This window comes from Oncorhynchus nerka, linkage group LG22, assembly GCF_034236695.1.
Source record: "Oncorhynchus nerka isolate Pitt River linkage group LG22, Oner_Uvic_2.0, whole genome shotgun sequence".
NCBI classification, from domain to species: domain Eukaryota; kingdom Metazoa; phylum Chordata; class Actinopteri; order Salmoniformes; family Salmonidae; genus Oncorhynchus; species Oncorhynchus nerka.
The window spans coordinates 85768665-85794235 of record NC_088417.1 but is presented as its reverse complement, the minus strand read 5'-3'; the positions used below and the strand labels follow the sequence as shown (position 1 = coordinate 85794235).

The window sequence follows — 25571 nt, the reverse complement described above, 5'->3', positions numbered from 1 at the left end:
TATATCTGGCCAGGCGAGCATGACAGTGGCAAGCTGTAGTAGGGTCTATATCTGGCCAGGTGAGCATGCAGTAGTGCCAAGCTGTAGTAGGGTCTATATCTGGCCAGGCGAGCATGCAGTAGTGCCAAGCTGTAGTAGGGTCTATATCTGGCCAGGCGAGCATGCAGTAGTGCCAAGCTGTGGTAGGGTTTATATCTGGCCAGGCGAGCATGCAGTAGTGCCAAGCTGTGGTAGGGTTTATATCTGGCCAGGCGAGCATGCAGTAGTGCCAAGCTGTGGTAGGGTTTATATCTGGCCAGGAGAGCATGCAGTAGTGCCAAGCTGTAGTAGGGTCTATATCTGGCCGGGCGAGCATGAAATAACGCCAAGCTGAAGTAGGGTCTAGATCTGGCCGGGCGAGCATGAAATAACGCCAAGCTGAAGTAGGGTCTATATCTGGCCGGGTGAGCATGCAGTAGTGCCAAGCTGAAGTAGGGTCTAGATCTGGCCAGGCGAGCATGAAATAACGCCAAGCTGAAGTAGGGTCTATATCTGGCCGGGCGAGCATGCAGTAGTGCCAAGCTGAAGTAGGGTCTAGATCTGGCCAGGCGAGCATGAAATAACACCAAGCTGAAGTAGGGTCTAGATCTGGCCAGGCGAGCATGCAGTAGTGCCAAGCTGAAGTAGGGTCTATATTCAGACCTGCCAACCCAGTCCAACTTTTTAGAGTACCAGAAACGCGTGAAAAATTGGAGTTCTTTCCCCCAGCACTCTCGTTTGAGAGTCTGATTGCAATTATAGAATTGTACCAAATCAAGTCTATAAAAAAGGTTGGAATACTTTTTCTTGACAGCATTCCATTTACACACATGGTTAAAGTCACTAACATCTAATTAGAAAGAACACACAAAGGTCCTTTATTCTTGGAGATTTTATTAAACAAATAATAACAAGTTTATTTGTTTAGGTACAAAAGTCTTATCTACGATAAGAAATTAAATTAAACTGATATGATAAGAACAAATGTTTGAAGTAGAGGTCGACCGATTAATCAGAATGTCCGATTAATTAGGGCCGATTCCACGTTTTCATAATCAGAAAATCTGTATTTTTGGACACCTATTTGGCCGATTTTTTTCTTTAACACACCTTTATTTAACTAGGCAAGTCAGTTAAGAACACGTTCTTATTTTCAATGACGGCCTAGGAACAGTGGGTTAACTGCCTTGTTCAGGGGCAGAACGACAGATTTTTACCTTGTCGGCTCGGGGATTCAATCTTGCAACCTTACAGTTATCTAGTCCAACGCTCTAACCTCCTGCCTCTCATTGCACTCCACGAGGAGCCTGCCTGTTAGGCAAATGCAGTAAGAAGCCAAGGTAAGTTGCTAGCTAGCATTAAACTTCTTATAAAAAACAATCACTAGTTAACTACACATGGTTGATGATATTACTAGTTTATCTGGCGTGTCCTGCGTTGCATATAATCGATGCGGTGCGTATTTGCAAAAAAGGACTGTCGTTGCTCCAAAGTGTACCTAAAAATAAACATAAAATGCCTTTCTTAAAATCAATACACAAGTATATATTTTTAAACCTGCATATTTAGTTAATATTGCCTGCTAACATGACTCGTTGCGAACTGTGTGAAGACTATTTCTTCCTAACAAAGACAGCCAACTTTGCCAAACGGGGGATGATTTAACAAAAGCGCATTTGCGAAAAAAGCACAATCGTTTCACGACTGTACCTAACCATAAACATCAATGGCTTTCTTAAAATCAATACACAGAAGTATATATTTTTAAACCTGCATATTTAGCTAAAAGAAATCCAGGTTAGCAGGCAATATTAACCAGGTGAAATTGTGTCACTTCTCTTGCGTTCATTGCACGCAGAGTCAGTGTATATGCAACAGTTTGGGCCGCTTAATTTGCCAAAATTTTACGTAATTATGACATAACATTGACGGTTGTGCAATGTAACCGGAATATTTAGACTTATGGATGCCACCCGTTAGATAAAATACGGAAGGGTTCTGTATTTCACTGAACGATAGTTTCCGGATTCGACCATATTAATGACCTAAGGCTAGTATTTCTGTGTGTTATGTTATAATTAAGTCTATGATTTGATATAGCAGTCTGACTGAGCGGTGGTAGGCAGCAGCAGGCTTGTAAGCATTCATTCAAACAGCACTTTCGTGCGTTTTGCCAGCAACTCGTCGCTGTGCTTCAAGCATTGAGCTGTTTATGACTTGAAGCCTATCAACTCCCGAGATTAGGCTGGTGTAACCGATGTGAAATGGCTAGCTAGTTAGCGGGGTGCGCACTAATAGCGTTTCAAATGTCACTCGCTCTGAGACTTGGATGTAGTTGTTCCCCTTGCTCTGCAAGGGCCGTGGCTTTTGTGGAGCGATGGGTAACGATGCTTCGAGGGTGGCTGTTGTCGATGTGTTCCTGGTTTGAGCGAGGAGAAAGCTATACTGTTACACTGGCAATACTAAAGTGCCTATAAGAACATCCAATAGTCAAAAGGTATATGAAATACAAATCGTAGAGAGAAATAGTCCTATAATTCCTATAATAACTAGAACCTAAAACTTCTTATCTGGGATTATTGAAGACTCATGTTAAAAGGAACCACCAGCTTTCATATGTTCTCATGTTCTTTAAAAAAATTTTTTTTACCCCTTTTTCTCCCCAATTTCGCGGTATCCTATTGTTGTAGTAGCTACTATCTTGTCTCATCGCTACAACTTCTGTACGGGCTCGGGAGAGACGAAGGTTGAAAGTCATGCGTCCTCCGATACACAACCCAACCAAGCCGCACTGCTTCTTAACACAGTGCGCATCCAACCCGGAAGCCAGCCGCACCAATGCGCCGGAGGAAACACCGTGCACCTGGCCACCTTGGCTAGCGCACACTGCGCCCAGCCCCCCACAGGAGTCGCTGGTGCGCGATGAGACAAGGACACCCCTACCGACCAAGCCCTCCCTAAACCGGGCAACGCTAGGTCAATTGTGCGTCGCCCCACGGACCTCCCGGTCGCGGCCGGTTACGACAGAGCTTTTTTACATGACACATATTGCACTTTTACTTTCTTCTCCAACACTTTGTTTTTGCATTATTTAAACCAAATTGAACGTTTCATTATTTACTTGAGGCTACATTTATTTTATGTATTATATTAAGTTAAAATAAGTGTTCATTCAGTATTGTGGTAATTGTCATTATTACAAAAAATCTTCAGATTAATCGGAACCGGCTTTTTTTGGTCCTCCAATAAATCGGTATCAGTGTTGAAAAATCATAAAATTGGTCGACCTCTAGTTTGAAGCATAGCGTCAGTATCCATTTTTTTTTTATTATTATGGATAACATGTTTAAAAAGCTATGATAGGAAACAGTGGGTGAGAACAAATCTTCTGGAGACCTTCAAATGTTAAGGAAATAATTTCCTAGACAGATTTGCCTTAGGCAGCAGGGCTTCAGTGTCAACTTTTCTGTGGCAAACAGTTCCTCTGGCAATCATTGAAACCTTGGTAACAAGGGCACTCAGCAAGTCTGTACTGAGGGAGGCTCTGTACTGGGTTTTGTTCTTGGAATGAGACTGAATACACATTTTTCAGTCGGCATTGCAATGTAATATGACCAAAACCCCAGCATCACAACCAAAAGGTGGGAGTAGACCAGGCTGCCCCCCCTTTTCATTGTGCTGATTTCTCTCCAGGCCTGATGCGTGCACATGTTGACCAGACTCTGCTCCAAGTTGTTGCCTGATAGTCTAAACTCATCTTCCACCAGCTCAGAGGCTCCCTCAGGAATAATGGAGGGAAAGCGTGCCATGAAAAGGTTGAGGGATGAGAACTTGGCAGTCTGCCTGTTGGCAATGTTAGCCACCACTGCATGCTGGAGGAGCACATCCCCAAATGGAAATTTCAGCAACATGTCATCAGAAACGTATTTTCTGCAGTAGACATCTGCATAGAAGGTCTTCAGATCCAGCTTGCCTTGGCTTCCTATGTAGGTGCGGATGTCCTGGTCAATGGACAGCTCCTCGTCAGGAAGCTGGTTGTCGCTCTCCAGGTAGGGTGTAGGCTTGACACCACTACTCGTTTCTGCCATCATGGTATTGACAGTGTCTGACTTGCAGAAGGATAACATTAGTTTCAGCAGTTGCATCTCGAAAGTTGACAGTAAAATTTGAATGCACGGCTCCTCTCATTGTAGAATCATACCAAAACTTGGTATGACTCTAAAAAGTATGCATAGATTTTGATACCGGTTCTGAGAGAAATTGTTGGACTTACATGTTTTGTAAGATATTTTGGTCCTTTCTTTTTTGCCTTTTGTTTTGCCACTTTGTCCCCAATATCCCTTTGCTTGAACAGATACTGAGTCAGGTCGAAGGTTTTGTCAGTAGGTCCACATTTGGTGGGGGATAGAGTGACTTTGCTCCCAGAGGAGCCAGGCGGGGGTATTGGCAATGTGGTGATGGTGGAGGAGGAGGAAAAACGCTTGGGCTGCCTAGCAGAGGGCTCAAGTGAGGACGAGGAGGAAGATGTAGCTGTTGTGGTGGAGCTTGGGGGCACAGTGGTCTTCTTTCCCGATACCTCATTGGCAAAGAACACTGTGAGAGGATCCCATTGCTGCAGAAGGCGGTTGATACACTGGCCAAGGGATAACCACCTTGTAGATACCAGCTTCAAAATCTTCCTGACATCAGTGTCCTACAGGATCTGTAGGTCACGCAGAGAAGCCTTTCTCTTGCTACTCTTGTCGAGATAGTAAAAGATGGTTACGAGAAAGTCTTCAGTATTAACACTGAGCTGCCTCGACAACTTATCTGCAGCTATGTGTATCAAATGGCAGGCACAACCAACCAAGTACTCATTTTCATTTCGGGTCTTCAGAAATGCTGCCAACTCTTTTCCCAGACCTTGCATGACAACAGCCTTATCTGCTGCAAAACTAACAATTAGACCACGGAATGTTCTTCTTCAATTCAGTGTCAATTATGTCAAATGCAGCTCTTCCTGTAGACTCTCTCGATTCACATAGCTTAAGCAATAACACTACTACCATGCTGATACTTGCACTGAAGAACCGTAATACAATCGGATACATTTTGACATCCTCCATGTCAGTACTGCCATCGGTAGCCAGGCTGAAAGGACACCTCTTCATCGGTTCTGTGATTCCTTGCTCATCATCAAGGGCCAGTGTTTTGATTATGTTTGCAGTCTTCGTCCTGGCACAGCCATACTGCATTGCGATGTCACTGTCGGGAAACATATTTTGAAAAAGTGGCCCTGCATGGTCTGCCACAGCCAATGGCAGGTTGTGTTCAACAATATATACTACCGTTCAAAAGTTTGGGGTCACTTAGAAATGTCCTTGTTTCCCATGAAAACATATATGAAATGAGTTGCAAAATGAATAGGAAATAAAGTCAAGACGTTGATAAGGTTATAAATAATGATTATTAATTTAAATAAGTGTCCTTCAAACTTTGCCTTCGTCAAAAAAAATCGTCCATTTGCAGCAATTACAGCCTTGCAGACCTTTGGCATTCTAGTATTCAATTTGTTGAGGTAATCTGAAGAGATTTCACCCATACTTCCTGAAGCACCTCCCACAAGTTGGATTGATGGGCACTTCTTACGTACCATACGGTCAAGCTGCTCCCACAACAGCTCAATAGGGTTGAGATCCGGTGACTGTGCTAGCCACTCCTCTGTCCAGTGTCTGTTCTTTTGTCCTTAAATATTTTTATTGGCCTGTCTGAGATATGGCTTTTTCTTGGCAACTCTGCCTAGAAGGCCAGCATCCCAGAGGCACCTCTTCACTGTTGATGTTCAGACTGGTGTTTTACGGGTACTATTTAATGAGGATGCCAGTTGAGGACTTGTGAGGCGTCAGTTTCTCAAACTAGACACTAATGTACTTGTCCTCTTGCTCAGTTGTGCACCAGGGCCTCCCACTCCTCTTTCTATTCTGGTTAGACAGTTTGCATTGTTCTGTGAAGGGAGTAGTACACAGCGTTGTACGAGATCTTCAGTTTCTTGGCAATTTTTCACATGGAATAGCCTTCATTTCTCAGAACAAGAATAGACTGACAAGTTTCAGAAGAAAGGTCTTTGTTTCTGGCCATTTTGAGCCAGTAATCAAACCCACAAATGCTAACGCTCCAGATATTCAACTAGTCTAAAGAAGGCCAGTTTTATTGCTTCTTTAATCAGAACAGCAGTTTTCAGCTATGCTAACATAATTGCAAAAGGGTTTTCTAATGATCAATTCGCCTTTTAAAATGCTAAACTTGGATTAGCGAACAACGTGCCATTGGAACGCAGGAGTGATGGTTGCTGATAATGGGCCTCTTTACGCCTATGTAGATATTCCATTAAAAACCTGGAAATGGCAGCAACAAAAGTCATTTACAACATTAACAATGTCTACATTGTATTTCTGATCAATTTTATGTTATTTTAATGTGCAAAAAAAGTGCTTTTCTTTCAAAAACAAGGACATTTCTAAGTGAGCCAAAACTTTTGAAAGGCAGTGTATATAGTAAAGAGGGTTTCAGATCACTGGCTTGGTGGAAAAAGGTTGTTATAGCTGGGGTTGATGCTGTAGCTGCCAGTAGCTTCTGATGCTTTTTCCCATCCACATGACTAACAATCTAAAAGTTGAAAGAGCAACCACATTGTACAATAAATTGGGGGGGATAAATAACATGGCCATAGTATTCTTTTCAAATTTTCATGATCCATTTATTCAAGTCATTAAGTAATATGCAGTGGGGCAAAAAAGTATTTAGTCAGCCACCAATTGTGCAAGTTCTCCCATTTACAAAGATGAGAGAGGCCTGTAATTTTCATCATAGGTACACTTCAACTATGACAGACAAAATGAGAAGAAAAAAATCCAGGAAATCACATTGTAGGATTTTATGAATTTATTTGCAAATTATGGTGGAAAATAAGTATTTGGTCACCTACAAACAAGCAAGATTTCTGTCTCTCACAGACCTGTAACTTCTTCTTTAAGAGGCTCCTCGGTCCTCCACTCGTTACCTGTATTAATGGCACCGGTTTGAACTTGTTATCAGTATAAAAGACACCTGTCCACAACCTCAAACAGTCACACTCCAAACTCCACTATGACCAAGACCAAAGAGCTGTCAAAGGACACCAGAAACAAAATTGTAGACCTGCACCAGGCTGGGAAGACTGAATCTGCAATAGGTAAACAGCTTGGTTTGAAGAAATCAACTGTGGGAGCAATTATTAGGACATGGAAGACATACAAGACCACTGATAATCTCCCTCGATCTGGGGCTCCACGCAAGATCTCACCCCGTGGGGTCAATGATCACAAGAACGGTGAGCAAAAATCCCAGAACCACACGGGGGGACCTAGTGAATGACCTGCAGAGAGCTGGGACCAAAGTAACAAAGCCTACCATCAGTAACACACTACGCCGCCAGGGACTCAAATCCTGCAGTGCCAGATGTGTCCCCCTGCTTAAGCCAGTACATGTCCATGCCCGTCTGAAGTTTGCTAGAGAGCATTTGGATGATCCAGAAGAAGATTGGGAGAATGTCATATGATCAGATGAAACCAAAATATAAGTTTTTGGTAAAAACTCAACTCGTCGTGTTTGGAGGACAAAGAATGCTGAGTTGCATCCAAAGAACACCATACCTACTGTGAAGCATGGGGGTGGAAACATCATGCTTTGGGGCTGTTTTTCTGCAAAGGGACCAGGACGACTGATCCGTGTAAAGGAAAGAATGAATGGGGCCATGTATCGTGAGATTTTGAGTGAAAATCTCCTTCCATCAGCAAGGGCATTGAAGATGAAACGTGGCTGGGTCTTTCAGCATGACAATGATCCCAAACACACCGCCCGGGCAATGAAGGAGTGGCTTCGTAAGAAGCATTTCAAGGTCCTGGAGTGGCCTAGCCAGTGTCCAGATCTCATCCCCATAGAAAATCTTTGGAGGGAGTTGAAAGTCTGTGTTGCCCAGCAACAGCCCCAAAACATCGCTGCTCTAGAGGAGATTTGCATGGAGGAATGGGCCAAAATACCAGCAACAGTGTGTGAAAACCTTGAAGACATACAGAAAACGTTTGACCTCTGTCATTGCCAACAAAGGGTATATAACAAAGTATTGAGATAAAATGTTGTTATTTTCCACCATAATTTGCAAATTAATTAATAAAAAATCCTACAATGTGATTTTCTAGATTTTTTTTCTCATTGTCTGTCATAGTTGTAGTGTGCCTATGATGAAAATTACAGGCCTCTCATCTTTTTAAGTGGGAGAACTTGCACAATTGGTGGCTGACTAAATACTTTTTTGCCCCACTGTATGGGTCACTTAAAGGCAATAGTAATATTATGCAATATATGTTAGGATCAAATCAATTAGCATCCTTATATGAAAGCCCTTACCTGAGCTTCCTTGATGATTGATGTCAACATCATACTTGTACAAAAAGCATGATATGGTAGCTTGGATTGCGTCAAGCATGACCACTTCTCCTGGTATCGAGGAAGGAAGGTCTGAGGCGCGTGTACTCTGCTTTCTTTGGGTTCGGGGCTACTGTTGCTGCTCTGTCTGTTTCTCTCAGTCTCCTCACTCTCATAGAGTGACATCGCTTTACTGACTGGCTGCAGTAACAATGATTTGCCAAATTAGCTGCTCATTTTGTCATTGCATGGAACCTACACTTACTTGTTTTTCAAGAGCACGTGCTTAGACAAACATTATGGATCACACCTGGTTCAGTTCAGTCTTCTGAAAAGGTATTTACAAAATTCATACTGATAAGTACACAACATACAAATTAAATATGTTTTGTGGAATTAGCACAGATTGTCTGTATGTTTATTCCATTACATGTACAGTATAGATAATTATTTTATATAAATAACATGTTTTTCTTAGCACATGCCCCCAAGTTTAGTCTCTATAGTAGAGGAACGCTTGTCACCTCTCAAACAGGGCCAATCACTAGGGCCACTCACAAGTATTGGGGTGGCAGGTAGCCTAGTGGTTAGAGTGTTGGACTAGTAACCGAAAGGTTGCTAGATAGAATCCCCGAGCTGACATGGTAAAAATCTGTCGTTCTGCCCCTGAACAAGGCAGTTAACCCACTGTTCCTAGGCCGTCATTGTAAATAAGAATTTGTTCTTAACTGACTTTCCTAGTTAAATAAAAGGTAAAAAAAAAAATATGTAATTGCTTTTTAGACACGTTTTCTAATCAAAACTATAAACTAAATCATTTTGAAAACAAAAAAACAAATGATCGCATCGACACAGACCGCAAACTGGCTAAACAAAGTTCAGTAGGCTACCGCAAAGGGAATCTGAACGCTGTTCGCTAGAAGAGTCTGCGGTTTCAGCCTATGTCAAATCCTATTGTATTTCTTTGCAGCACATACATGATTTTAGATATTGATAAAATCTCAAATCTAGTGCCACGGTATATTAGAAGAACTGCCTCTTTAGCGAATCCCGGACACTCATTCATTCTTAGTTAGTCTTCTAAACTCCTCACTCCATTTAATGCCAAGATGTATTCTTTTATTATACTTTTGTAATGCTTTTTGTGACGTGGATCATAATTACAGTTCCAGTCTATCAGGTTGTGTGATCCTCGTAATGTTACATGGAAAATACAACCAATGGGATGCAGAATTAAATGTATATAACACTCGCACAAATGCGACCAGTTATTTTTCACATTTGCATTTCATTTCTCTCACTAGCAAATGCGAGTGAACTGCTGGCACTTTAGAGCCCACTGAAAGTTCATCTTATATTCACTAACATTAGCTTGAAACAATTACTTTCCACAACACACAGAGTGGAAAAGGGAGTTGTCCATGTGTTTACGTACAGCTGACAGTCAGAAAACTCTGCATCACAACAAACAGGAGGGGCAAACACGGTACTACGTCCAATAATGATGTACTCATCTCCATGTCCATTGACAAACTCTCTACATGTCTGTGTGTTGCAGCTCGAGAATCGGGATGTTAGATTTACTCGATATATTTTATATTAAAATGTTATATAAAAAAATAATTTTAAAAAATCAGGCCCTATTCATTTCTGCTTAATTTTTTTACTCGGATCTCGTACCTGAACAGAGAATTACGTTGTTGGTACGCAAAATGCGTGCATGTTGGCAGGTCTGTATATCTGGCCAGGTGTTCATAAAGTAGTGCCAAGCTGTAGTAGGGTCTATATCTGGCCAGGTGAGCATAAAGTTGTGCCAAGCTGTAGTAGGGTCTATATCTGGCCAGGTGAGCATAAAGTTGTGCCAAGCTGTAGTAGGGTCTATATCTGGCCAGGTGAGCATAAAGTTGTGCCAAGCTGTAGTAGGGTCTATATCTGGCCAGGTGAGCATAAAGTTGTGCCAAGCTGTAGTAGGGTCTAGATCTGGCCAGGTGAGCATAAAGTTGTGCCAAGCTGTAGTAGGGTCTATATCTGGCCAGGTGAGCATAAAGTTGTGCCAAGCTGTAGTAGGGTCTATATCTGGCCAGGTGAGCATAAACTTGTGCCAAGCTGTAGTAGGGTCTAGATCTGGCCAGGTGAGCAGTAGTGTAAAGGTGTAGGATCTTTACCTGGGAAGCGTATGTGATGGCCTCCAGCTGTAGAGCAGACAGCCAGCCACGGTCGATGGTCTCCTCCGGTATGGACATTCTGTACCACACGTTGGGAGGATTCACACTGGACAGGGAGCTTGTCTCCACAACCGGGTCTGGGTGACGCAGCCCGATCCGCACTGGAACAAGCAACATGATCAGTCAGTCAACCAACTGATCAATGAAACCTTCATTTTGAATCAACTCCTCTGCTCCCCAAAAACAAAGTGACTCAGTGTGAACCTCTGCATGGGCTCCACCCATCTTTCATCAGTCAATAGCTTCAGTAAAGGTGAAAGAACACTAAATAGTTGGGAGTACTCAGATTAAAGCCTACATTTCATGGGCATGTACTCGGCGTATGTCTCAGCATGACCCAACTCTTCATCCTCCTCTTCCTCAGCCTCCTCCTCCATTCCTGGGAGTTTCTATAAAAACATATCACTGATTATAAAGCGGACTGAAGTATTTCAAAGAAACTCAGGTTCTGTCATTCAACATGGGGAACGGGTAGAGATTTTATTAGGACTACCACGACCTCTGCCTTTTGGTTAAGAGTCAGTGATTGGACGATGCCACAAACTCACTAGTGTAGGTGAGAAGCTCCGCACTTTCACGTCGTCATTCACCCAGACCCGAGCGGAGTCTTTACCCGACACCTCCTTTATCCCGTTGTTCAGTTCCGCTGTGAGAACAGACAGAGAGGAATCATTAGTGTAAAAACAGACAACTGACCAAGTCCATTATAAACAAAGACATTCACACACTTAGGCATGATTCACTTGAACTGAACAGCCCAGGGTCACTTCTTAAGTCACTTCACTGCTTCCCAAGTGTAAACCAACCTTAAATAAAGTGGGCGTGAACTGTGGAAGTGCCATACAGGTGTGAAAACTGGACCCTTTTACAACAACCCTTTCCTTTCCCATCCTGTGATACACAACACTAGTTTCAGAGAGGATTCCTGATCATCTTGTCCATACCCGTTTTATGCATCATCTTTGTCGAGACCAGTATTATCTCTGCGAGAATGGGAGCATTGAACATAGACATGTTTGGTACACATTAATGATCCTGTGAGTTAAGTTAATACTCTGTACAGTGAAGGGTTTTGACATGGCTGTTACATCCTGGTCAGCCTTTTCCAAACTAAACTTAAAAGAGCAAAATAGATAGACATGGAAATAGCATGAATGGATTGAACACTGGTACTCAAAATAACATGGGCAGAAAATGTCTATGGCTACATGACATCATTCTCGACCGCTTCTTCTAAATGAAATATCTGCACCTTTAAATAAGAGCAGTTTCAGCCCTTCAAAGGATTCCATCCCTTGACAAGGTCACCTCTGATCTTAGAAAATGGTATAGAATAGGCGAGACCCATATGGTAGTGACATCAAGTGTTCTTGTTTCCTCAAAAAGCAAAAGGCTGGGAAAAGAAAAGCCATTTTTGGAGCCATTGGAACCCAGTCACGGTTCAATTAGTACTGTGACTCACTGGTGCCTGTGGCTATTGCTGTGGCGACCGGCTGGGCGATGTCGTGAGGCGGCTTGAGCCTCATGAGTTCCACCAGACTACTACCCTTCATGGTGCTGCCCTTCAGACCGCCTGTCCTCAACAGGTCCTTCAGCTGGATCTGACACACAGGGGGAAAGATAAGTTATAACACGGAAGGCTTTATATCTAAAGTTCAGTAGTCCCTACATTTAAAAATATATATATATTTTGCAAGAGGCAGCACAGGAAGTGAAGAACAACTCTACCAAATCAGAGAGCACACACACATTTGTATATTTTTCATTTTCAGCTGCATTTTTGTCCAAGGGCCTCCACTAACCTGCTCTAGACTGGAAGAAACCACTGTGGAGACTGCGGAGGGGAGATCCGTGGAGGACGTGAGTGTGGAAGTGGACCCCCGCAGGGCTGAGGGAGTGGTATGGACTACCTTGGTGACTGTGATGGTATGTCTGGCGGTGCCTCCAGTTGAGGGCTTGGTCACAACGATTGTTCCCAGCGATGGCAACTGATTCAGTTGATTTAAGACAAATGTGGTGGTTGAGGGTTGAGGTTTGTGCTGGTGGACCAGTGAGCAGAGTAAAGAGACAGGGGAAGAGGGTGAGATGTTACCACACAGAAAATATACTACAGTACAACACTAGACAATTAGAGTCAATACACTAATTGCAAATAGGTCAAATAGACCATCAATTTAAAAACTATGTTCTCAAAATGTGTAGACAACATACAAATATTCTGGGTCCTTTTTAGATGGGAAGAAACATGTGAAAACATTCTCAAACGGAAAGCAAACTTGCTGGGCAAGTTTAGGCAGTGGCTAGCTTCTCCATTTCAAAACCCTGTTTACCAGTTGACTGAATAGGTTTCTTAGTAACAGCAAACTAAACAATATTTAGTTGAATAGAGTTCCTACCCTGATTGTGCCTGTAGGATTGGGTGGAGCTGTGACTGCCATTGGCTCCATCCCTGAGTCAACACCCAGGGCACTGATGGAGATGGACTGGAGAGAAACAAAACTCACATCAGCACCAGAGAACACTACACATTAAAAGCAGCGCCCAGGCTGTCCTTTAGTTATGTATTCATACAGATCAAAAGAAAAGATACTACTGAGATTCTGGGAGGAGGCCACTATAACCTATTGAGATAACTATATAGTAGAGGTCGACCGATTACGATTTTTCAACGGCGATACCAATACCGATTATTGGAGGACCAGAAAGGTCGATACCGATTAATTTGCAGATTTTTTATTTTTTTTGTAATGATGACAATTACAACAATACTGAAATAACACTTATTTTAACTTAATACAAAACATCAATAAAATCAATTTAGTCTCAAATAAATAATGAAACATGTTCAATTTGGTTTAAATAATGCAAAAACAAAGTGTTGGAGAAAAAAGTTATATTTGCCATGTAAGAATGTGTGTCATGTAAAAAAGCTAATGTTTAAGTTCCTTGCTCAGAACATGAGAACATATGAAAGTTGGTGGTTCCTTTTAACATGAGACTTCAATATTCGAAGGTAAGAGGTTTTCGGTTGTAGTTAATATAGTATTTATAGGACTATTTCTCTCTATACCATTTGTATCTCATATACCTTTGACTATTGGATGTTCTTATAGGCACTATAGTATTGCCAGTGTAACAGTATAGCTTCCGTCCCCCTCCTCGCCCCTACCTGGGCTCGCACCAGGAACACATCGACAACAGCCACACTCGAAGCATCGTTACCCATCGCTCCACAAAAGCTGTGGCCCTTGCAGCGCAAGGGGAATAACTACTCCAAATCTAAAAGTGAGTGACGTTTGAAACAGTAATAGCGCACACCCAGCTAACTAGCTAGCCATTTCACATTGGTTACACCAGCCATTAGGCTGATGGGCTTGAAGTCATAAACAGCGCTGTGCTTGCGAAGGGCTGGTGGCAAATCGCACGAAAGTGCTGTTTGAATGAATGATTACGGGCCTGCTGCTGCTCAGTCAGACTGCTCTATCAAATCAGACTTAATTATAACATAATAACACACAGAAATACGAGCCTTTGGTCATTAATATGATCGAATCCGGAAACTATCATTATGAAAACAAAACGTTTATTATTTCAATGAAATACGGAACCGTTCGGTATTTTATCTAACGGGTGGCATCCCTAAGTCTAAATATTCTTGTTACATTGCACAACCTTCAATGCATGTCATAATTACGTAAAATTCTGGCAAATTAGTTTGGAATGAGCCAGGCAGCCCAAACTGTTGCATATACCCTGACTCTGCGTAAAATGAACGCAAGAGAAATAACACAATTTCACCTGGTTAATATTGCCTGCTAAACTGGATTAGTAGTTATAACTAGTGATTATGATTGATTGTTTTTTATAAGATAAGTTTAATGCTAGCCAGCAATTTACCTTGGCTTCTACTGCATTCGCGTAACAGGCAGGCTACTCGTGGAGTGCAATGGTTAGAGCGTTGGACTAGTTAACTGTGCGGTTGCAAGATTGAAACCCCTGAGCTGACAAGGTGAAAATCTGTCATTCTGCCCCTGAACAAGGCAGTTAACCCACAGTTCCTAGGCAGTCATTGAAAATAAGAATGTGTTCTTAACTGACTTGCCTAGTTAAATAAAAGGTATAAAAATAAACATTGGCGCCCAAAAATACAGATTTCCAATTGTTATGAAAACTTGAAATCTGCCCTAATTAAATCGGCCATTCTGATGAATCGGTCGACCTCTACTATATAGTGCTTTTCATTCAGAAGAACTAGAGGTGGCACAATTACTGTGTAACCAACATTTATGGATAAGCTAGTCAAATGGTTATAACGGTGCCAGTGGTCATTTGGCTGATCAATGACCGTCACAGCTCTAGCTAAAAGACACTTTGGACTACTGGGAAGATGCCTCCCTCAGTTTCACCTACCTGTGGGGTGGGAGAGGGCATTGCAGCATCCTGAGGGTCAAAGTCAAACAGGTCGTTAGGGCAGATGCCGCTCTCGCTCAGGGCTGCTAGGAGCAAATCCTGTCCAGGATCCATCATCTGCAAACAGCAATAAACTGGTGAGTGACATCCGCGGGGGACAGATAGGGCAAGGCCTCTCTATCCACTGCTAGTGATCTAACCAAAACAACCATCTTTATTTAAGACTGTTGTACATTGGACTCTCTGACACCTTGGATTTAACAGTTTACTATCTGTAGCACACCCTGCTACAACACACTATTTCACACAGGGAAATAGAAGCATTATAGCGCAAATAATTCAAACCACACCGAATAAAGGTTGGGAGTTTTCAATCAACAATTTTCATAAATAATTAGCAACAGATATTTCTCACAGACATTAGGACCATCTAATGCACAGCACCATGTGGCAGGGGTGTGATCACTGACTGTGTAAACCTTATTTATCTAACAGTTAATAAAACCATCAGACCAGAGAACTTCACTCAGCTACCTAGTGACTAGCTGTGCACCAATAAAGTACAGTGTTGGTTGTTGCTGTAGATGTTTGTTGGTCATTAAAAAAATGATCCAGATGAGAACGAGTGTCTTGACTGGCATGTGGCACCTGCCGGAATGCTGCAGCATGTTGGACAGTTTCCAAAAACAACTCGGTCAAGGTAGACCGGAATGCTGCAGCATGTTGGACAGTTTCCAAAAACAACTCGGTCAAGGTAGACCGCAATAATATTCTGTGTGTACACACTTAAATGCAATGTGTAGATCCAGGAGTATGATCTTGAGAACTTGCCTGGTTACAAAGTGACTCAGACCCCGGCACGTGTTTGCACTGACCGACTCCCTAGTCTCAACTTCCTGGTGTGACGTGGTTGTTCGCTAATGTCAAATCGAACTTGTTCTAAACAGCTTATTAGGCAAAGACAGTCAATTATGAATAGGCCAGCTAGAAAACCACACACCCTCTAAAAAAAGTGAACAGCATTACAATATTCGTACTCACTGTGTGGCAATATTAGCTAACTAACGTTAGTTAGCTAGCATGCTTCCAACTAAATGGATCATTAATAACAGTTAACGTTATAGTAACTGGCCACATAATTTATAAGTAAAGTTACTATCGTATCAACAAACATCGATATGCAACGGTTTCTGTGGGAAACATTTGTTTGCATGCAACATAACTAACGTTAACTTGGCTGTTCGCTAGCTTGCTGGATAACCTAGTTAGCTGGCTAACCCCTATACATGTAACTACACTCAGCAAATCAATGTAACGTTACTAAAAGATAACCCCATAGAACGCAGTCGCTAGCATTATTAGCCATAGCTAATGTATCTACAATAACAATAAACAGTTCGCTAGTTGCTACTAGTAATGTTACAAGAGTATTTAGCTACCCAAAGTTAGTTAGCTCAAGTTACTCAAGCTAATATCAAACTAAGATGTTTTGTGTTATGTTCAGTCACAGTTACTAAAGATAGCTAGCTACTGTACAGTAAGTTAGACGCTAAAGGTAATTGTCATGAATTGAAAGAGGACACCAAAACTCAATTTCACGAAAGCAACACGTCACAGCCTCACTTTTACTGTGATCCTCGGGAAATCCTCAACCTTTTTCAGACATTTGTGCCTGGTAACAACACTCACATATCAGTGAACGGGCGTTCCGTTAATCGCTGCCTTAACCGGGATATTACCCTGTTGGCTCCTGTTTTCTAACCACCTTCCGCCATCTTTACCAAGCAGCCAGTCGCGGGTTGGTCACGTGACGTTTAACCCGAGCGCTGGGATTTTCAGTCGAGAATTCTTTCTGCTCCGTCGACAAAAAAGTATTTCCAAATGGCCGCGGGGCGTCCGTTGGCGATCCTCAATCGATAAAGAAAACAATGTTGGCATTTCAAGCATAATTTTTTAAACCTCACAGTCCAGAAACCGAGCGCTATAACCGTGTCACGTGACCATGTGTCTTTGGAGGAAGTGACGTTTAAGCACACATTTTGCAACATATGTAATTTGGAACGCCCATGTTGGTAAGGTCAAATATATAAATAATCACATTAAAACGTTAGCCGGTCTTTATTAGAGGTCTGTGTGTCATGATTTCAAATCATGAGAGAGAGAGATCCCAAAGCAGCAGCACAAAGCAAGGAAAATCTCCCTGGAAAGTACAAACCTTGAGAGGAACCAGACTCAGATGGGGACCCCTCAGGCTTTTCAATTCATGCTCTTACTAGCAGCAATAATAAACAGATAAATCTATATGATTCATAATAAAATAATATTTTACACAATCATTAAATGTAAAACCTTTTATGTAAAAAAAATGCTGTAAAAGATTTTGAAAAAGGCAGTCTGAAAAGTTTGCTTACAAACAAAACATGAAAACAAAATATAAAAGCCACAAACAAAACATGACACATCTGAACACAAAACTACAGAGAGCAAGAGAGATATGCCTATGAATTTGACTATGTACAGACCTGGCTCTCAAGAGAAGACAGGCTATGTGCACACTGCCCACAAAATGAGGTGGAAACTGAGCTGCACTTCCTAACCTCCTGCCAAATGTATGACCATAATAGAGACACATATTTCCCTCAGATTACACAGACACACAAAGAATTCGAAATCAAATTGAGATAAAAGTGTGCCATCACAGCAGCAAGATTTGTGACCTGTTGCCACAATTAAAGGGCAACCAGTGTAGAACAAACGCCATCGTAAATACAACCTATATTTATGTTGATTTATTTTCCCTTTTGTTCTTTAACTATTTGCACATCATTACAACACTGCTTATATACATAATATGACATTTGAAATTAATATTCTTCTGGAACTTTTTTAAGTGTAATGTTTACTGTACATTTTTTGTTTACTTCACTATTGTTTATGATCTATTTCACTTATATATTTCCTATGCCAATAAAGCCCTAAAAATTTAATTTAATTTAATTGAGAAAGAGCATTTACACAGTTTAGTCAGAATATTCAGATTCTGTAAAACGATTATTTTCTTCAACAAATTATCAGGGTTACACAAGTATCAAACATACATTAGTAATGGAAAGGAAACACAGACTCTTTGTTTACGTATTAAAAAATACTCCTTTAGTAATATCATTTGTAGGTAGAAGTTGGTAAAGAATACAGTATAACAGTATATGATATTTTCTCCCCAAGTTCTGCAAAATGTCTAAGACATCCTGTAACTCATACAGCCTCCCAAATCCCCCTTACGTAATTTTCCCTGGCAACAACATTTTAATAAATCTAACCTCCCCCTGACAGCAGGAACCATCTCATCAGCAAGTAAAAACTCAGAAGTGGGTTTAACCGAAACTTGACCTTTCATCAAGTATAGATAGGGTCATGACAAGGTGAACGAGTGTAAGCATCTTCAGACAGGTGGCTATTTTCATCAGGTCTGTGGCAGCCTTGTGTTCTCATAAAATCAGATAACCACAGTGGGATCCAGACAGGAGGAGTCTGAATGTCGACGCCTTCTGATAGTGTCTGAAGGTCACAACACTCAAAACAGGTTTTAACACACACACACATAGGTCTCCTGATGAGGAGACCTTACAGTTTATCATAACATAATTTATTAACCCTTTAAAATGCATAAGGCCTTGGTTTAACGCTCTTTAGATTTGTTTAATGATGATTTATGATAATGATTCATGTTGATTAATAAAATCAAATGCTTTGTGTGAAAGCTCTCGGAAGCCAAATCCCCGAAACACTGTCAGACAGCGCCTCCTGCTGACCTTACGTTATAAATACAGTCACAAATGTTCACATGGACCCTCGAGAGAATGAGTTACAATAAAAGATGGCGGAGGGAAGGAACCGTGGAAATTATATGGGCTGAATAATTTCAAAGCAAAACATACAAAAAAGTATCCTTTGTGGAGACGGAGGAGAGTGTACAAAGGCAGAGGAGAGATGACTGTTGTGTGACGCAGGGGCTGTTGGATATTTTTTTTACTGCAACAGAAGAGTGGACCGAAAGCCTTTCGCATAAAAAGACAAAAAACAAAATAAGACAGAAATGAACGGGGTACGTTGGCTGTAGCTAGCATGGTTAGCCAGCTAATCTAGCTGTATATGTTATCCTCTCTAACCCGGCACTAGCTAGCTACTCTTATCGGTTGAATTAACGAATGGTCGAAATTAAAAGTTAGTCGCTTTCAGTGGGCAATAGGCATTTGTAGCTGAATTATCCAGTCACGTTTGGCATGTTCTCGAAAACAGCCGTGTCACAATTTAACATGATAAATGAAGGGATTCAGCTAACAACTATGGAGCCCGTAAAGGTGCATCAAAACTGTGACCGAGAGACTGAAAAATCAGCTTGTCTGATTTGTCACTTTACAACTGATTGGTCACTTTACAACATGTTTACATACTTTTACCCACTCTATCTATATAATGTATTCTAGTCAAGGCTCATCCTATATAACCACAGCTGTACACACTTTCTATTAATATACTGTATATATACACACACACACCATTGTGTACAAATAATTAGGAACACCTTCCTAATATTGAGTAGCACCCCTTTCGCCCTCAGAACAGCCTCAATTTGTTGGGTATGGACTCTACAAGGTGTCGAAGCATTCCTCACGGATGCTGGCCCATGTTGACTCCAATACTTCCAACAGTTGTGTCAAGTTGGGTGGTGGACCAGTCTTGATACACACAGTAAATGGTTGAGTGTGAAAAACCCAGCAGCGTTTGCAGTTCTTGACACACTCAAACAGGTGCGCCTGGCACCTACTATCATACCCTGTTCAAAAACGCAATGAAATATTTTGTCTTGCCCATTCACACTCAATGGCACACATACACAATCCCATGTCCAAAGGCTTAAATCCTTCTTTAACCTGTCTCCTCTCCTTCATGTACACTGATTGAAGTGGATTTAGCAGGTGACGTCAATAAGGGATCATAGCTTTCACCTGGTCAGTCTGTCATGGAAAGAGCAGGTGTTCTTAATGTTATTGTTCATTTTGATATTATTTTTATAAATTGCTTTGTAAATTTACCCCCTTTTTCTCCCCAATTTCGTGATATTACAATCTTGTCTCATCGCTGCAACTCCCCAACAGGCTCGGGAGAGGTTAAGGTCAAGTCATGTGTCCTCTGAAACATGACCTGCCAAACCGTGCTTCTTAACCCCCACTCGCTTAACCAGGAAGCCAACCGCACCAATTGTGTCGGAAGAAACCCTCCCCTAATCCGGACAGCACTGGCCCAATTGTGCGCCGCTCTATGGGACTCCCGGTCACGGCCGGTTATAACACAGCCTGGGATCAAACCCCAGGCCCCAGGCTGTAGTGATGCCGCGATGCAGTGCCTTCAGTCTGCTCCACCACTCGGGAGGCCCCGTTCTGATATTTCTTAATTTATTTTTGTATTATGTGTGTATTGCTAGATATTACTGCACAGTTGGATATAGAAACACAAGCATTGTACTGCACCTGTGATAACATCTGCAAATTTGTGTACACAACCAATAAACTTTGATTTGACAGTCGCACACACATACACAAAACAACAAATAATTGATGACGTCCACCTCTTTCTTTGACAGGACATGTTACTAAACAGCCACTCCATCACTCTCCGAAACCAGAACCACAGCAAGTCCAAATCACCTGCCCTTGATGAGATGACCATCAAACTCATACAGGAGGGAAAGTACACAGGACGCTGCTCTATACAGAATGATGCACAGAGACAAGGTGACGGTATGTAGTGTGTAGTAGCCTGATTATTTAACTACTGCAGTGCATTCACGTCCTACTCTTTCCATTATGCAGTTCTGCTTGATCAGTTATCTTGTTGAGTGTGTTATCTTGTTGATTAATCCACTCAAGTTGCAAGTGTTTGATCAATGTATTGTATAGAATTGAAAAGGCCTAGATCAATGTAAATTCTTGATCAATTAGCTTAATCCACTCAAGTTGCAAGTGTTTGATCAATGTATTGTGTATAATTGAAAAGGCCTAGATGTGTAAATTCAGTGTAGAGACTTTTATTTGCATTGTGAATGCCGAGTAGGTAAACTTAAAAGGTTTGTTAAGAGGTTGGCTTCATCAGGATCCATCACTTCAGCCCTCCTTTATAAGTCAAATCTTCTCATCACAAGTAAGAAGGAGCTGGGGGATTTGGTCTGAGCAGCATCTCAACAGTTTAAAGGGGTTTCCTCTCCTCATTTCCCATTTTACATTGGTGTTCTTAAGCAGACTTTCCTCTCTGCTTTCCCCACCCAGTAGCCAGGAAACTGAACTCTGAGGCGGCATTCGTCCTGAAGCTGGCGGATCGTGAGGAGAGCCACAGCCAGCGGCCCTGCAGGACAGAAGAGCACCAGGCCCCCCAGCAGCTTCTCCACTTCTCCCCAGTCTCCTGCCTCCACGCCCCATCCGAGCACTCCTCCCCTCCTGCCCCCAGTAACATCACCCACACCCTCCTCGCCAACAGCACCGCCGTTCACCTCGCCAACCAAAGGAGGGACATCCGACGCAAGGCCAAAGGAAAGAAGTCAACACTTAGAATGTAAGCTACCACTGGATATCATCAAAAAAACTGGTGTTTTCATACCTTGGGATGTCATAAATGCATGCACTAATCTGGAGCATGTAGATCATTAAGTAAAAGGGTGTATTTGGATTGAGACTGGTGAACTGCACATAGTTGGCACTTCTCTCATGTGTACCTATCTGGAGTACACTAAACTGAAATTGAGGTAGTGGAAGCTTGGGTACTTGTGTTTTTCTGCTTCCAACAACGCCTACATTGTTGACTTGCCAAACAGAATCAATTTGTCAAAACCTGTTTGGCAAGAAAGTTACAGATTTGCTGAAGTAGAAACAGGCTAGCACCCATATATGTTTCTGTTGGACACATTGTGCTTCTGTTGGACACATTGTGCTTCTGTTGGACACATTGTGCTTCTGTTGGACACATTGTGTTTCTGTTGGACACATTGTGTTTCTGTTGGACACATTGTGCTTCTGTTGGACACATTGTGTTTCTGTTGGACACATTGTGTTTCTGTTGGACACATTGTGTTTCTGTTGGACACATTGTGTTTCTGTTGGACACATTGTGTTTCTGTTGGACACATTGTGCTTCTGTTGGACACATTGTGTTTCTGTTGGACACATTGTGCTTTCTGTTGGACACATTGTGCTTCTGTTGGACACATTGTGCTTCTGTTGGACACATTGTGTTTCTGTTGGACACATTGTGTTTCTGTTGGACACATTGTGTTTCTGTTGGACACATTGTGCTTCTGTTGGACACATTGTGCTTCTGTTGGACACATTGTGCTTCTGTTGGACACATTGTGCTTCTGTTGGACACATTGTGCTTCTGTTGGACACATTGTGCTTCTGTTGGACACATTGTGTTTCTGTTGGACACATTGTGTTTCTGTTGGACACATTGTGTTTCTGTTGGACACATTGTGTTTCTGTTGGACACATTGTGTTTCTGTTGGACACATTGTGTTTCTGTTGGACACATTGTGTTTCTGTTGGACACATTGTGTTTCTGTTGGACACATTGTGTTTCTGTTGGACACATTGTGTTTCTGTTGGACACATTGTGTTTCTGTTGGACACATTGTGCTTCTGTTGGACACATTGTGCTTCTGTTGGACACATTGTGTTTCTGTTGGACACATTGTGTTTCTGTTGGACACATTGTGTTTGTTTGTTCACTTTCACAAGAATGTGGTCATGGCTCATATGTACCCGTAGATTTAAAAATGGTATTGATTGTTAATGCCAGTGCATACGTTTCCTTTCCAGGGCAGAGAGCGGAAATTCCCAAAACCGCAAAGTAACAGACTACTATCCTATAAGGAGAAGCTCCAGGAAAAGCAGATCAGAGCTGAAGGTGAGAGTAAAGGGCATGTATTACCTTGTACCACTCAAATATTGACCAATATCATGCTGTTGTTATTAAGCAGTGTCCTGTACAGCGTATTGAAAGATAAACAAAGCTAGTGTGGAATGAGAACCTAGTTGTTTGAACACCCGTCATTCTGTTTTATCAGTCGCTCAGGATTCATAAGGTCAGGAAAAGTCATGGAATTTTAAAATGGCATTTTCCAACCCTGGAAAATGATAACATCTGAAAAGTTTTGGGAAAGTAATGGAAATTAATTTAATAATTTCTGTTAATGTAATTTATTTACGCAGGTTTATAAAATGTTTGATCAATCAAACAAAAATCAACATATCAGCCAGGATCGCAATGACAATTTAGCGTGTCTGTATTTGCGCACATCACCTGCATGCCATTAAGTTGTTTGATGCAGTGTTTCTGCTGCAGTCATTTAGCCATTTTAGAATTAGGCTGAAACGTAATAAAATGTGGAAAAGGGGAAGGGGTCTGAATACTTTTCGAATGCACTGTATGTCTGCCTCGCCGCTCACAGAATGGAATTTGCAACACGACAAGCTCCCTGGTTTTTAAAGTGTTCAAATGTTTTCGACCCACAATGTAATTGTTCTGAACCGCAACCCAACCCCCGGGTTGAAAGAATGTGTTCAGGCCACACGCCAGCTGATTTTCAGAGGAAACACTGGTTTGAGGGCTTTTTGTTTGTTTATTTATCAACAAGGATTTGGTATATTTTGACCAAACAAAATATCAAACAAAGCTGACCTTTTTATGTTTGCAGTGTAACTTTGTTCTTCCTAAATGGAAAAGGTTCATAAAATGTATAAGATGAAATTGACTATAATGGCATTAGCAACTATAAGGACTTGTGTTCTTCAATTAGTCTTATGACATAGTGGTCATTACATGTCCTCTGTGCTTGTCTTCTCATAGTGTGAACAAAAGAAACACATCGATGATCTGATCATAAATGGGGTCGAGGAAGGAATGGAGGTACACTCATTGATCATAGCTTTTGAAACTTCACTATCAGACTGGCATGATTATTTGCAGACATGAAATGCATCTCACATGCAATGTCCCCCCCTCCCCTGATTATTTAGAAATACTTTGTTACCTTTTTTTAGCTTGTCATTTTTTTTAGCTTGACTTTTGGACTATATTATATTCCAATATCTGAGTGAAATATATCTGGTTCAGGTGCAGCATATTGATGGGAAGGGTCGAGGAGTGTTTGCCACCCAGTGTTTCCAGAAGGGCCAGTATGTAGTGGAGTACCATGGAGACCTGCTGCAGATCACTGATGCCAAAACAAAGGAGGCCGAATACGCTCTCAACCCTACCACCGGCTGCTACATGTACTACTTTCAGTATATCTGCAAAACCTACTGGTAGGTCAAAACACTTCCTCTTTTATCTCTGGCATAGCCGCAAAGCAATTTCAGTGTTCTCAATGTTTGCAGCACTAATGCAGTCTTTGTTTTAGTTTCATGATACAATATCTTTTCAACCATAACCAACGTGTTAGATTAACTTAATACCAGCATTCTTTCAATTGCTTCTTCCTCTAGTGTGGACGCCACGAAAGAAACGGGTCGCATGGGTCGTCTGATCAACCACAGTAAGAACGGCAACTGTCAAACCAAACTCCATGATATCAACGGGATACCTCACCTCATCCTGGTGGCATCGCGAGACGTCGATGAGGGCGAGGAGCTGCTCTACGACTATGGCGACCGCAGCAAATCTTCCATCGCATCCCACCCCTGGCTTAAACATTGATGGAGACAGCTCGAAGAAGAATGCTAACAACACCATGGTTTCTTAATAGATTGTTTTTTTAATGTAAAAATTGCCTTAGCAAACAGAATGTGTTAGCACATTTTTTTCAGAGAGGGGAATGGGCGTGTGTGTGCGCACAACCTAGGAGGAGGCAGTTTCGAGGATGGGTTAGGTTACAGTGACTTAAACACATTTAGATCCAGATACACCTTCTAAATATTTGCTGACATCAATACTTTTTAATATATTTATCCGTCTATATGAAACATGCTAGTTTTTTCCAGCACATTTCTTTTTGTATATTTTGTATTACTGGTAGACCAGTGCTTCCACGGCATGCAGGTTGTAGTTTAGTGTAATGCATTTTTATACAAAGTTTTTCATAATCGGTTGTATAGTAGTTAGTTGCTCAGCAATAATTATATTTATGGTGCCAGAGCCCTATCTGATTGATGCAGAAATATGAGATGCAAACTTATGAGCCCTCTTGAAAAGTTTCCAAAAACTGGAATATGATTCCAACCATTGAAATGTAAATGGTATGCCATGTTAAGTAGAGTTGTTTTATGAACTTGAACAAATCTATACCTATCTTAACACAAAACTGTAAAAATGTCCACAAACAAATGCTCCACAAGGAAGTATTTAAATGAATATGTATGCTCGGGTGGAGGCATTGTTGAATAAACATGTTTTATGCAAAGTATATATTTTTTCTCTATTTTATTA

The 25571-nt window shown here is 41.6% G+C and overlaps 2 protein-coding genes across 8 annotated transcripts in view; one reads left to right on the top strand and one right to left on the bottom strand.

The window, feature by feature from the left end:
* Positions 1-17096, bottom strand: part of LOC115105895 (protein strawberry notch homolog 1-like) — a 35171-nt gene extending 18075 nt beyond the window's left edge. The window contains exons 1-8 of one of the 3 annotated variants that reach the window (XM_029628371.2): positions 16719-17096; positions 15096-15212; positions 13082-13168; positions 12488-12724; positions 12148-12286; positions 11234-11331; positions 10984-11074; positions 10626-10786 (exon numbers count right to left, since the gene is read on the bottom strand). In XM_029628371.2, the coding sequence (XP_029484231.1) occupies positions 10626-10786; positions 10984-11074; positions 11234-11331; positions 12148-12286; positions 12488-12724; positions 13082-13168; positions 15096-15212 (930 nt within the window). In that variant the 5' untranslated portion in view covers positions 16719-17096. The remainder of the gene's footprint in view (positions 1-10625; positions 10787-10983; positions 11075-11233; positions 11332-12147; positions 12287-12487; positions 12725-13081; positions 13169-15095; positions 15213-16718) is intronic. The other 2 variants (XM_029628368.2, XM_029628369.2) reach the window with 2 other exon arrangements.
* Positions 17097-18947: 1851 nt separating this feature from the next.
* Positions 18948-25548, top strand: kmt5aa (lysine methyltransferase 5Aa). Of its 5 annotated transcripts, none has more exons than XM_029628404.2 (7): positions 18948-19200; positions 20740-20890; positions 21425-21704; positions 22964-23051; positions 23994-24053; positions 24261-24451; positions 24632-25548. In XM_029628404.2, exons 1-7 carry the CDS (start codon positions 19192-19194, stop codon positions 24840-24842), a joined length of 990 nt encoding a protein of 329 aa, XP_029484264.1. In that variant the 5' UTR covers positions 18948-19191; the 3' UTR covers positions 24843-25548. The 5 variants fall into 5 exon arrangements, with proteins under 5 accessions (XP_029484264.1, XP_029484263.1, XP_029484262.1 ...); XM_029628403.2 differs by having other exon boundaries at positions 21422-21704; XM_029628402.2 differs by having other exon boundaries at positions 20740-20896.
* Positions 25549-25571: the final 23 nt, after the last annotated feature.